We start from the raw sequence: 12,768 nt of genomic DNA on the forward strand, positions 1-12,768 counted from the left end.
CTGTCATTAGCGAATCCAATTCCCTTAATCCTAAAATTGACGGTAGGTAGGTATATTAATTAATTAATAAAATACAAAATTTAACAGCGATTATGGACTTTATTAAACAACTTGTATACTTTATAAAATACAACAGTCTCAAAATAAGGCACAACCAATATAATGCTTATCGAAGTTTCGCCCATGGATGGAAGCCATATTTTTTTATATAAAAATAAATAATAGGTATACCTATGCTTAATTAATATTTACGTTAAAGGGATACTTTGAGCAATTTTGTAATAATCCGTGAAATCCTTATCTTTTAAAGTGCATTTACACATGCGCGTGCATCGTCTTGCATTCGTGTGGTGCACGGTGGCGGGTTCTGCCCAAGTGTATTAGTCGATGACCGAAGAGAATATAAACGATAAATACTATAAGTCCCGCAAATTGCTAATGCGTGTGGCCGCCATTTTAGTGACGTCAACACTAGACTGAACATTCGAGCTGATGGTATATTTTTACTTAAATATACATCAAATGACGTCATTTCTATGTTAATGAGACATGGTTCCAGCGTAATAACAATTTGCGGGACTTATATAACGGATGGAAACAAACTTTTTTAAATAGCTATAAGTAAAAGCTGTTGAAACGCGGACGCTGCCCATAATATTTCCTCGTCCTCCATTTTTCGTTTCGAGTAGAATAAAAAATAAATCTCTGAATCTAATGTAGGTACTGCTTACAATAGCCTCTTTCGAATCTATTTGGTTTCTAATAATGTCACCTGGTGGTAGAAACTTATCATTCATGCCCGTTGTAGCGAATGTGTGAACGCGATGCACGAGACAAGTAGCGTCATTGACATTGCGAGACACCTCAGACACAATATGGCGAGACGAGATGCGAGGGCGAATGTGTAAATGAGCGGTAACAAGTCATAGGTGCGGTTTAGGTATAACGTGTGCCAACTATGGCGTAAATATATTAAACATACTTGGTCTGTAGTAGTGACATAGGTCTGTGCTACTCCCGCTGTCGCCACATCTATAGTCCGCAACAGGTTGAGATGCCAATCGGGGTATGAGGCGGGGGGACGCCCCGCACACCCACACGTCACCCGCGCTCGCCCGCACTGAGTTAGCGTGAGGGCTGTGCGGTTGTGCGGGGTGTTACCTCCTCGATTGCCATCTCGACCTGTAGCGTACTATACATAAACCGTACCTTAGATTTCTACAAACAAATGCCTGCCTGAGTACAATAATTATAATATCAACTGTTTATATACAAAATAGATCAAAATTAAAACTATTGAATGATAAAATAAGTTATCGACTGGGTCGATAGTAATTATTGATTGTTATTTTTATCATCAAATTACATAATTTTTAATCTAGTAGGTATCCCAAAAGTTTTCATATTGCATGTAAAAAAATCTGAGTCACCACAAACTGAAATTTTCAATTTACGTATCCGTACTAATATTATAAATGCGAAAGTGTCTATATGTCTGTCTGCTGTTTTTCCACGACCCATCCATTTAACAGATTTTGACTTTTTAATTAAATAAAAAATTGTTATATATTTCTATTGTTTTGGTGTACAATGAAGAATATTTTACTTTACTTTGCTGGGAAAGCACATATCTACCTATGCTACTTTTTGACCCGGAAAATCAAAGAGTTCTTACGGGATTTTTAAAAACAAAATCCACGCGGACAGAGTCGCGCATCTAGCGGTAAAATAAAATAGAAAACTTTTGGGAAAAATGCAATTATTAAAGATAATACAAACAAACTTCATTATATGATAGTTTAACTAAGGTAACACTATTAGTTTCTACTAACAAAATTTTAATGTACTTATAACTATTGCTTCGAACGAGATATTTAAAAAACAGATTAAAGAACAAACACATATTTTATACAATTACAATATATTATTATATACAATTATACAAATTGCTTTTTATACAAAAATCTAATTTAGGTAAACTTGGTATGGATATGTTTTCTTAAATATTTGAGAATTAAAATTAAATATATATAAAAATATCACGAAAGAAAACGATAAAAAGACTAGCAATAAAAAAATATCAAATTCACATTAATGTGAATGTTTTGTGATTTTAAAAAGTTTCTATACCCAGAAGTCTAATAATAATTAATCCACTAAACAATATATATTTTGTAGAGCAAACGACTGCCCATTTTGCAAAACAAAAATAAAAGGCAACTTGTGTGGGCACGGCATTCACAGTAAACAGTACAAGCTTTGTATTATTGATTTTGAAAACCTTAGTGAGGACAGTTACAACTTTATTGAACTAGTGGATTTTGAACTCTAATCCCTTGTTGATAGGGTACTGTTTCTCGTGCAGCAGCTCCCACAGCTGAAGCTGCGCGGCAAGTAAGTAATATAACACCTTGATTTAATTAAGGAATGAAGTCGAAGGGCTGGGCTGGATATTGAACTCTCTTCCCATGTCAATAAGCTACTGTTTCCCGTGTAGCAGCTCCCACAGTTGCAGCTCGGCCAGCGCCATGAGTAGCTGTGCGGCGAATACGGTACAGTATTTAAACACTCTTAGACTAAAAGAAATGAGGTTAAATAGCCTGGACTTGATATTGAACTCTATTATCTCGTCCATAAGCTACTGTTTTCCGTGCAGCAGCTTCGTCAGCGTCATGCATAGCTGCGGGGCGAGTACGGTATAGCGACGAAACACCCTGGTCCCTGACTAAAAGAAGAAACGTCTGGGCTTGATATTAAACTCTATCTTATAGACGATAAGCTACTGTTTCCTATGCCGCAGCACAGCAAGAAGGAACGCGGTCGAAGGGCTGGTCTTGATATTGAACTCTATCCTCTAGTCAATAAGCTACTGCTTCCCGTGCAGCAGCTCCCACAGCTGCAGCTCGGCCAGCGCGGTGTGCAGCTCGTGCTGCAGCTGCGCCGCGAGCGCGGGCGCGGCGTGCGCGACGGCAGCGCCACGCGTCCAGGCGCGCACGGCGCCAGTCAGCCCGCTCAGCGGACCCAGCCCGCTGACGTGTAGGTCCATGCCACTGGAGGAGGAAATTTTGATATCAGCCACTAGTTGGCAAAATCAATAAAATTTGATTTTTTTTGATTTAGAACAGCCAAAATGAACTAGAGTGAGGGAACTCTTGATTTGATTCTGAATGGACAATCTATAAAATATTAGGCTAGAGGGGACGTGAAATCAGAGATGCCTAGTCGTGTCATAGCCTACTTAGCGTCAAATGTAGGTAATATTTGACGCTTGCCAGTGTAGATGAAGCCTCAACGTTTTAATAGAAGTTTCGTTACTGTGAACCGTGAGACAACTCACTGAAATATACAAGTATGTTGGACGACGTGTGCCAACATAAGTTATATTTTGTGTCAAAATTATCAAATGGTCTCGTCCCGACACTATCTTACTTCGAAAGTACTTGTAAAAGTTTATTCGAATAAAAAGATTTTTATTTATTTATTTTATTTAATTATTTATTCTATGTTGATCACTAACATTTAGTTCTGAGAACGCTCTCATGACCCTAATTGCTGCAGTCAGCGCCAAAATGGCGAAAATCAAGTTGCTTGACAAACAGGTCGGCAATCGCAGTTCCAGTGTTTATTAATAGAGGTCAGTGATAAAAACCTTTTGGCTTATATTTGACTAATCACTTACTCCATATACTGCACCCTCAAGTCGTCCAGCTGCGCGTAAGGCTCCCAGCGAGTGAGGCCCACACTGATGGCCATGTGTATCGCGTTGTTGGTGAAGGCGGCTTCCACTCGCCCCGTGCATGATACGCCCATTGCTTTGATACGGTATTCATCATAGCCGATCTAAGAATCACAAAGGCGAAAGTTTGTATAAGTGTGTGTGTGTGTGTGTGTGTGTTTGTAACTCCTTCACGCAAAAACTACTGGACGGATTTGGCTGAAATTTGGAACGGAGATAGATTATACCCTGTATTAAAACATAGGCTACTTTTCATCCCGGAAAATCAAAGAGTTCCCGCGGGATTTTGAAAAACGTAAATCCACGCGGACGAAGTCGCGGGCATCAGCTAGTTAAATATATTTTTTTTAAAAATCTGCATAATTATAGAAAAATCTTCGCACTCACTTTGCTTGATATACAAATTTAGCAATTGACAACCAAAGAGGTACTTACTTGGTACCTACATTGAATCCATTCTAAAAGTCATCTCGGGCCGGCATTGTGATAATACAAACAAAATGATTGAGAACGTGAAACATATGGAGTGCCTAGTCGTTACCCCTTCCAAGTTAGCCCGCTACCACCTTCAACTGCATCATCACTACCACCAGGTGAGATCGCAGTCAAGGGCTAACTTGTAATCGAATAAAAAATGTATGGTAAGAGGTGTGTTGTACCAACCTGCAAGTCCTTTATCCTCAGCGTGACATGGAAGCTGGTCTTCATGGGGTCGGGGCGCGTGACGCTGACGTCATTGATCCGGTTCACAGTCGCCAAGTTCTTGAGCCAGCCCGTGTCGGTCTCCAGTTTGCCTATGAACGATATCGATCCTATCTGAAATTTGTTCAGGGAAAAGGGAGGATTACGGATTGATTGTATAACAATATACAGAACGCGGCAGAAAATATTGTTCATCGACCTTTAGAAAGAGAGTTCGGCTTTGTAGAGCGTTGTCTCTGTCACTCATACAATAAAACCGAATAAAATCGAATTGACGGATGTTACATCCAAAAAAGTAATATTCTTCTTTCGTTTGACATCTCACTTAACACAAAAGCAAAAAATAATTTAAACTGAATTCATAAACATAAATATAGTATACTATTAAAATATACCAAGCGACAGGAACCCGATCTATATAATTTATATAAAAGGAAAAGGCGACTGACTGACTGATCTATCAACGCACAGCTCAAACTACTTGACGGATCACGCTGATATTCGGCATGCAAATAGCTATTATAACGTAGGCGTCCGCTAAGAAAGGATTTTTCAAAATTCAACCCCTGAAGGTAAAATAGGGGTTTGAAGTTTTTGTAGTCCACGCGGACGAAGTCTCGAGCATAAGCTAGTTTTAATATAGTTAAAATATCCACCCTTTACCACATGAAGCTGGTATGTATATCATCATAATCAACCCCTCGCTGGTTCACTACAGAGCCTTCTTTTAGTACGAGAAGGGTTTGGCCATAGTCCACCACGCTGACCAAATGCGGGTTGCAGACTTCACACATCATTGAGAACATTATGGAGAACTCACAGACATGCAGGTTTCCTCATGATGTTTTCCTTCACCGTTAAAGCAAGTGATGTTTAGTTGCTGGTATATATAGATTTACTTTTATAAGTTACCTTGTGCATAAAAGTGGCATGTAGCGGAGGCAGCTCGAGCACCTCCCGGCAGGTCTGCAGCAAGGTTCGCCGCATGTTGATAAGCACCATGTCCACCACTCTGTTGCCGTTCTGCGCCAGTTGCTCTACCATTGAGCTGCCAAGGAAAAATCCTCATAAGACCCAGTTTGCCATTGGAGAGAGGTTCAGTGACCAATCAGATTCAGACGTTATAATTTTTTCACGTCATCCTATTAAGAATGTGATTGATTGGTCGATTGAATACATAGGTCATTGGAAGTTCCACTCACTGATCATGCATTCCACTCACTAACGTCCAACTTTCGTATAGTACCCGACAGATCGGGATGGCAATCTGGGTATGAGGCGGGGGACGCCCCGCACACTCGCACGTCACCCAGGCTGTCACGCACCGGGCTATCGCGAGGGCTTTGCAGGGCGTTGGAAGGGCACGAAAAACGCCACCTATGACACTTTTAAGGAACAGTCCTGGAAAGTTGTTAGAAACGCGGTTTCTATGTTTTGTCAATCACTGCTGTTACAGATACATAGGGGTGTACCCAAAAAAGGTTTTTAAATGTACAATCCAGTATGAGCATTTAGTTACCTGTAAGCTTCCAGCATGCTAGGGTTGCAGCACATGACATCAGAGACGCTGGTGGCTTGACGCAGCACTTGGCTCAAATGCCTTTGCAACTTCTGACGGAGTAACGCAAACAGGGAAAGAGAAATCGCCGCGGTGAGAGGTAGGTCGTCTGTAATGAATCGAACCATGCAGTAGTTTTACTGGTGGCTAACTAACCCTACCGGCAAAGTCCTGCCGCCAAGCGATTTAAGGTTCCGGTACGATGCTGCGTAGAAACCGATATGGGTTTTAATAAAACTGTCAAACCCCTTCCAAGTTAGACCGCTACCACCTTAGATTGCATTATCACTATTACCACCAGTGAGATCGCAGTCAAGGTCTAACTTGTAATCGAATAAAAAAAGTTGTATTTTATGGTAACAGGTCTGGCTCACTGGGTCACGTAACCTAAGAATATATTGGTGGGGTGCGCCCTTTCGCGTATGGTCGCTCTAAGTCGAGCGTGCTGTTGCAACCAACATTTACGGGCGGGACAATTAGTAGGTACGTCCCACAACAAGGAACAAGGAACAAGGTCAAGGAGTGGAGCGAATCTGAAACTATAAAAGCTAGATAACTGATATTTAATATATTTGATGCTGAGGGCATCTTATCCTGAAAATTCCAGTATTTGGAACCAGAAATTTAGACTATGTTATATGATAACAGAATAGTTTTATTGTTAATAATGTGGTATGATTGGTTGTTATTTTTAAGTTATCTTTACTGCCTGTTTGAGGTGAAATTACTTTTGTAACTGATAAGCTATGTTTTACATTTACATTCGATTTAAATTAGTCACCGTGGTATGTGACCAAATTTGAAATTAGACAACATAGCGTTTAACATATTGTGCTCAAAAGTCAAATAATTCATTCAAAACTAGATGACACCCGCGACTTCGTCCGCGTAGATTTAGGTTTTTAAAAATCTTGTAGGAACTCTTCAATTTTCCGGGATAAAAAGTATAGTAAGTTCTTCCATGGGATGCAAGCTATCTCTGTACTAAATTTCATCAAAATCGGTTGAACGGTTGAGCCGTGAAAAGTTAGCAGACAGACAGACGGACTTAGTTACTTAGGAACCAAATTAGTTTGTGCACATAAACCTGAATTAACTTCATATTAATATAGTTTGTACGTCATGTTGTAGCTAATATGGCTGTTTGAGGTTTGTGGTTGACTGCAATTTTTCCTAAGGGCGGAATTTTATCTTGATAAGCCTATAGACCTAAAAGATGGGCGTACTCGACATCGTTCATTTAAATGTCTTGGTAGTAAGCGTAAATTTTATAGGCAACTAGCTGTTGCCCGCGACTTCGTACGCGTGGATTTAGGTTTTGAAAAATCCCGTGGGAACTCATCAATTTTCCGGGATGTAAAATAAGCCTATGTCCTGCCCCGGGATATAAGCTAACTCTGTATTAAATTTCATCAAAATCGGTTGAACGGTGGAGCCGTGAAAAGCTAGCAGACAGACAGACAGACACACTTTCGCATTTACCTATAATATTAAGTATGGATTATCACCATCTCTATTCATTGCCTTTTTTATCTGTATATATAAAATTCAAAGTCCTGACAGACTGACTGACTTATATATCAACGCACAGCCTAAATCGCTGGTTTTAGAGACATGAAATTTGAGGGTTGTGTTCTTTGTATAGAGTAGGTATCCACTAAGAAAGGATTTTTCGAAATTCTACTAGTGGTGGAAAGTAACTAAGTGGGTTAAATAGGGGATGAAAGTTTGTATGAAAGTCCGTCATTTTTCAAGTTATTTGCATGAAAATTGGTATTTGGATTTCCGGTCACAAATGAAGAAATACGTGTTCTATGGTTTTTGGAAATTCAACCCCCACCTCGATTTTCTAAATTCCACTCGGGGGAAGCCGGGGCAGGTCAGCTAGTTCAGAAACAAGTTAGCCCATGACTGCAATCTCGGCCGGTGAAGTGATGATGCAGACTAAGATGGAAGCGGCCTGACCTGGAAGGGATATGGCAGTCTACCGGCATGAGGTGAACGCATGAAGCATTGAATGGAATGCGAATCGAGTACGGAATAAGAAGGTTTTAGGTACCACAATATAGTCCACCACACTGCGCAAATACGGATCGGCAGATTTCACAAATCTTTGAAAACACTCTCAGACATGCAGGTTTCCTCACGATGTTCCTTCACAGTTATAGCAAGTGATACTTACCTACTTAATTGGGTACATGTCTATGTCAAAAATAAATTATTTCTCAGTGATTACTAAATAGAGGGTCTTCCAAAATACGTAAATTTTTTTGTTAGTTTTAGGTGTAATAATAATTTTAAATTATCGATTCAACTAAAAAAACACGTCGAATGATTGTGACGTCACATTTCAGTATTTCATAGAAGGTCGCGTAGGTACTACTTAAGCGCGCGTTTTGACGTTTGATAAAAAGTTACTGATTTGACTGGTTGTCAAATACTTGCTTAGAATGCACATTACTCCGAAAAGTAAAAGGTCAGAGTTAGAGCGTAGGGTAGGGTTAGGTACCAATAACATGAATAAAATTTTATAATAAAATCCCACAAACCATTTTAGACTTGCCTTTACACAAGTTTAAAAAATCTATTAAAAGTATGCTCTTAAAAAAAGCATATTATACAGTGGAAGACTATGTAAATGATAGGAAAGCTTGGATTTGACTCGCTCCAGCAATGCACGGGGCTGCAATTGCTTGTACAGTATGGTATAATAATATTGTAAATTGATGACTTGAAAAGAGCAACCGCCGAGTTTCTTGCTGGTTCTTCTCGGTAGGAATGGCATTCCGAACCAGTGGTAAATTAAGCTAGTCAACGATGCAAAAGCACTTGTAATAAGTCTACTTGAATAAAATAAATTCTATTCTATTCTACAAAAACATACCAATATGTCTTGCCAACTGCTCTGTAGTCGTAAATTCATATCCTCCGCCTCTTTGTGGTGAGGGCCACGACAACTAAAAAGGTTTATTAAAAGATAACAATAGTTTACCTAATTTGATATTTATATACTACGTGATTTTTACGGTTTTGTACCTCAAAAAGAAAAAGGATCCCTTCGTTGTCTGTCAAAAAACTTATAGAGTACTTCCCGTTAATAATCTTAGATTAGTAGCAAATAAAAAACTGGTCAAGTGCGAGTCGGACTCACACACGAAGGGTTCCGTGCCATCGTACAAGGTATGCCTAACATTTTTATGTAGAACACTGCAAGGTAACGACGGACTGCACCATGGATATGTGATATACAGTAAATTAATTTTTTCGCGAACATTTATTCTATTAATTATGCTATAAGATCTACATACCACCTACATACCTGCCAAATTTCGTGATGCTAGGTCAACAGGTTTTCTTGACAGACATACAGACAGACAGATAACAAAGTGATCCCATAAAGGTTCCTTTTTTCCTTTTGAGGTGTGAAACCCTAAAAAACAGAATAAATGGCACATCTAAAGCAAAATGTAGTATAGGTTTAATTACTTTTTAATTAAGGTTCTAATTTTAATTATTCTTATTAATCCTAATCACTTTTAAATTATTTCGATACCTTAACAACCACTTCATCGTGATTAAATTCTATTCCAGGATTAACAAATGAGAAGGCATCATCTTCTAGCACCAAACCAACGCTGACATCTGCTGTCAAGTTTGATAATGTCATTCTGCAATTGAAAAAATAATTAGCATATTTTATGTATCAACCAGCTTACATAATAGCTACTATTTTATGCTTACGACTTCGTCCGCGTGAGCTACACAAATTTCACCCCCTTAGGGGTTGAATTTTCAAAAATCCTTTCTTAGCGGATGCCTACGTCATAAAAGCTATCTGCGTGCCAAGTTTGAGCCGTAGTTTGAGCTGTGCGTTGATAGATCAGTCAGTCAGTCACCTTCTCCTTTTATATATTAAGATTAAGATTATATCACAAAAAGTGCTTGCAAAGCAAAGTTATGGTTTAATTATATTTTAGTACTTCAAACCAGCATGATTTTCTATATCTATGTTTTGTGAGCTTCAAGCCATATAGAGATCCACAGTACCCTTACAGCCAAAATTAATAATCTATTCTATTTTTAATTTGTCCTAAAGTTACTTAGCAACAATGTTATAATTGTTAAAAATGTATGGTATTTTTTCACAAAAATTTCCCCTATGGTTTCAAGCCCATAATATTATTATATATTCATTAGATAAGTTTATTCATAATAGTATACCCACTTCAATTTTTCAGAGAATTTTTTTAGGCTTAAATAATTAGTAGGTACCTGAATAATTAAATTATGTGCACAACAAACCTTTTATTTCCTTAACATGAAAGACCTATTAGATTTAATTAAGTCAGCTATTAGAAGATATAAATTTAGTTTAAATATTATAATACATTGGGGCCGATTCTCTTGTACACAATCTCTTAACTAAACTTAATTAACAGGTCTAAATCTAGTGCTATCCTTTTCCGCGAGCAACATTATGAAAGGGATAGCAATAGACTTAGACCTGTTAATTTAGTTTAGTTTAGAGATTGTGTACTAGAGAATGGGCCCCATTGTAAGTTTATTATTATGTATAAGACTAGCTAAACCCGGCCAAGTTTCACTGTGGCTAACTCTGATATTAATTATTATATTAGGGAAGTAATTATCGTTCCAGTGAGAACTTTGGAATATAAAGTATGTGTAAAAATTACAAATCAATCTATCAACTGCTTTTCGAGTATCGCAGACACAAACAAAGCTGAATATATAAACCTAATGATTTTTTCTTTTATTTTACAAAGAAATGATGCAAAATTATGTCACTAGCTGATGCCTGTACCTTTTTTGGTTTTTAAAAATCCCATGGGAACTCCTTGATTTTCCGGGATAAAAAATAAAATCTCCAAGTCTTTATATTGATGTAAAAAAATCACATTGATTTGTTGCTTCATGGTGGCATGATTGAAGCACAAACTAACACACAAAATATACACTTATTCCCAAATTCATAATCTACTAGCCAGTGACTTCAACCGCATGGATTTAGGTTTTTTAAAATCCTGTGGGAACTCTTTGATTTTCCAGGATAACAAGTAGTATGTAGTTTATGTTACTCCATTGCGACGTAATTGAAGGAAAACCAACATCATTACAATCATCTAACGTACACAAGTAATCAATTATTTATAATCTGTGAACATTATATTGATGCTGAAAATAATGAACATGTCATACTCACAGAAGATGTCCTTCAGCCATAACAGGTATGAGGTTGAATAGATTCTCGTTAAATGCACTATAAAGTCCTTTAACGTTAACTTCACCAAGAGAACAACGTAACATAAGAGCCATTGATTTCAAGTCTAACGACAAGGCCTGCATGTGGAAGGTTGGTGGCCTGACTAGCTCTAGCCGTGAGAGGTTCCTGTAAAAAGGTTTGGGCAATATTATCATATACACTACAACACTGACAAATTGCTTGTGTCAATTTTAAAATAACTTTGATTATAATTTTAGACTTTAGTGATTTCCACTATAAATATAGATGCTGCCGGCTGTGCTCACGTGATTAGTCGATGAGTGAAAAAGGACCCTAAATGGGTTCGAAACTAGTCGAGCTTACGTCGACTAACCACGGGAGTACAGCCGGGAGCATTTATATTAACTTAATTTTATAACTGTCGTATGTCGCTATAAATTAGAACGCATCATTTTGAACCTACGAAATAATAATTTTTTTACTTACACCTGTGTATTTTTGGCAAAGTATGAGGTATCTTCCAGGGTATCAGCCTTAATTTGTTCTCCATTTTTAGTCTGCTGAAGCGCAACATTGGTAAAACTCTAGAAAACAAATTTAATAAATAATAAACTTCACTGTGTTGGGAACTAAAATAGTACACAAAAATAATGATGTGAAATTATTTACTCTTTTGATAACGTCTTGAAGGTTCGGTTGCACTTTGGTCAACAGGTTTTGGAGCTCCTGCTCGATATCAACTGTCTCTTCCTCTGTCATCTTGATGTGAACATTACTTGTGCTTTAAATTCTTGTTTTATCACAGGAATATTCGATAAAATGTTTAAATATTATCGAAAGTTTCGAAACATATTGAATGCCACACAGTATATTATAATTTACTACAGTAGGTACCTACTATACTATCACGATGGATGATTTTGTAATGACATTTGCCAATGACATTTAGATGTTAGAGTGTTGCCAGATCTTGATTTTATTATACCTGTGATGGTCTTGATGGCCGGATGCATTGCATTAAAGGTTGAATATGACACATGTCAATTATTGTCCCCTACAGAAGCATTACAGAAGCCCCTATATTTTTGACTATGAATTCCTCGAGGTCAAACGCGATAAGCTACTTCAAGTTCATATTGGCATCGCAAGGCGAACTGTCAGCGCTGCGTGGTATAATTTTAAGCTCCACTTACCGCAGTAACTTGTATAAGGTACCATTTTTGAGCTATTTTGTTCAGTACCTACCTACTGTTGTTTGTAGTTTTTATCAGTTATAAATAATTATTGACTTTCAAACGTTACATTAGAATTTGTCTGTCTGTTGGTAAATTTTACACTTTAATTAGTTACTTAATCGATTTCACCAAAACTGGATACAAAGCTAGATTGCTTGAAATATTACTGTAATCCCAGAAAATAAAAGAGTTCCCGTAGGATTTTTAAAAATCTAACAACGTGGACGAAGTCGTCGGTATATTATAAATGATAAATAAAAAAATACTACAAGTAAATTTTTTGCACCTAAAAGTA

General features: G+C 37.7%; 1 protein-coding gene across 1 annotated transcript; it reads right to left on the reverse strand.

The window, feature by feature from the left end:
- Positions 1–79: 79 nt before the first annotated feature.
- Positions 80–12,143, reverse strand: LOC117988815 (uncharacterized). Its single transcript, XM_034976031.2, has 10 exons — positions 11,908–12,143; positions 11,725–11,822; positions 11,218–11,403; positions 9,550–9,664; positions 8,881–8,953; positions 5,958–6,105; positions 5,351–5,486; positions 4,400–4,552; positions 3,680–3,840; positions 80–3,050 (listed from the first exon to the last, which is right to left on the reverse strand). Exons 1-10 carry the CDS (start codon positions 11,995–11,997, stop codon positions 2,867–2,869), a joined length of 1,344 nt encoding a protein of 447 aa, XP_034831922.1. The 5' UTR covers positions 11,998–12,143; the 3' UTR covers positions 80–2,866.
- Between the last annotated feature and the right edge of the window lie 625 nt (positions 12,144–12,768).

This window comes from Maniola hyperantus, chromosome 15 (assembly GCF_902806685.2).
Source record: "Maniola hyperantus chromosome 15, iAphHyp1.2, whole genome shotgun sequence".
Lineage (NCBI taxonomy): Eukaryota > Metazoa > Arthropoda > Insecta > Lepidoptera > Nymphalidae > Maniola > Maniola hyperantus.

Coding starts and splice junctions, on each gene's coding strand:
- LOC117988815 (XM_034976031.2), bottom strand. CDS start 11,997: ATGACAGAGGAAGAGACAGTTGATATCGAGCAGGAGCTCCAAAACCTG. Junction 11,823..11,907: donor TTCAAGACGTTATCAAAAGA/GTAAATAATTTC, acceptor TTTGTTTTCTAG/AGTTTTACCAATGTTGCGCT. Junction 9,665..11,217: donor ATGGCTGAAGGACATCTTCT/GTGAGTATGACA, acceptor TTTCAATTGCAG/AATGACATTATCAAACTTGA.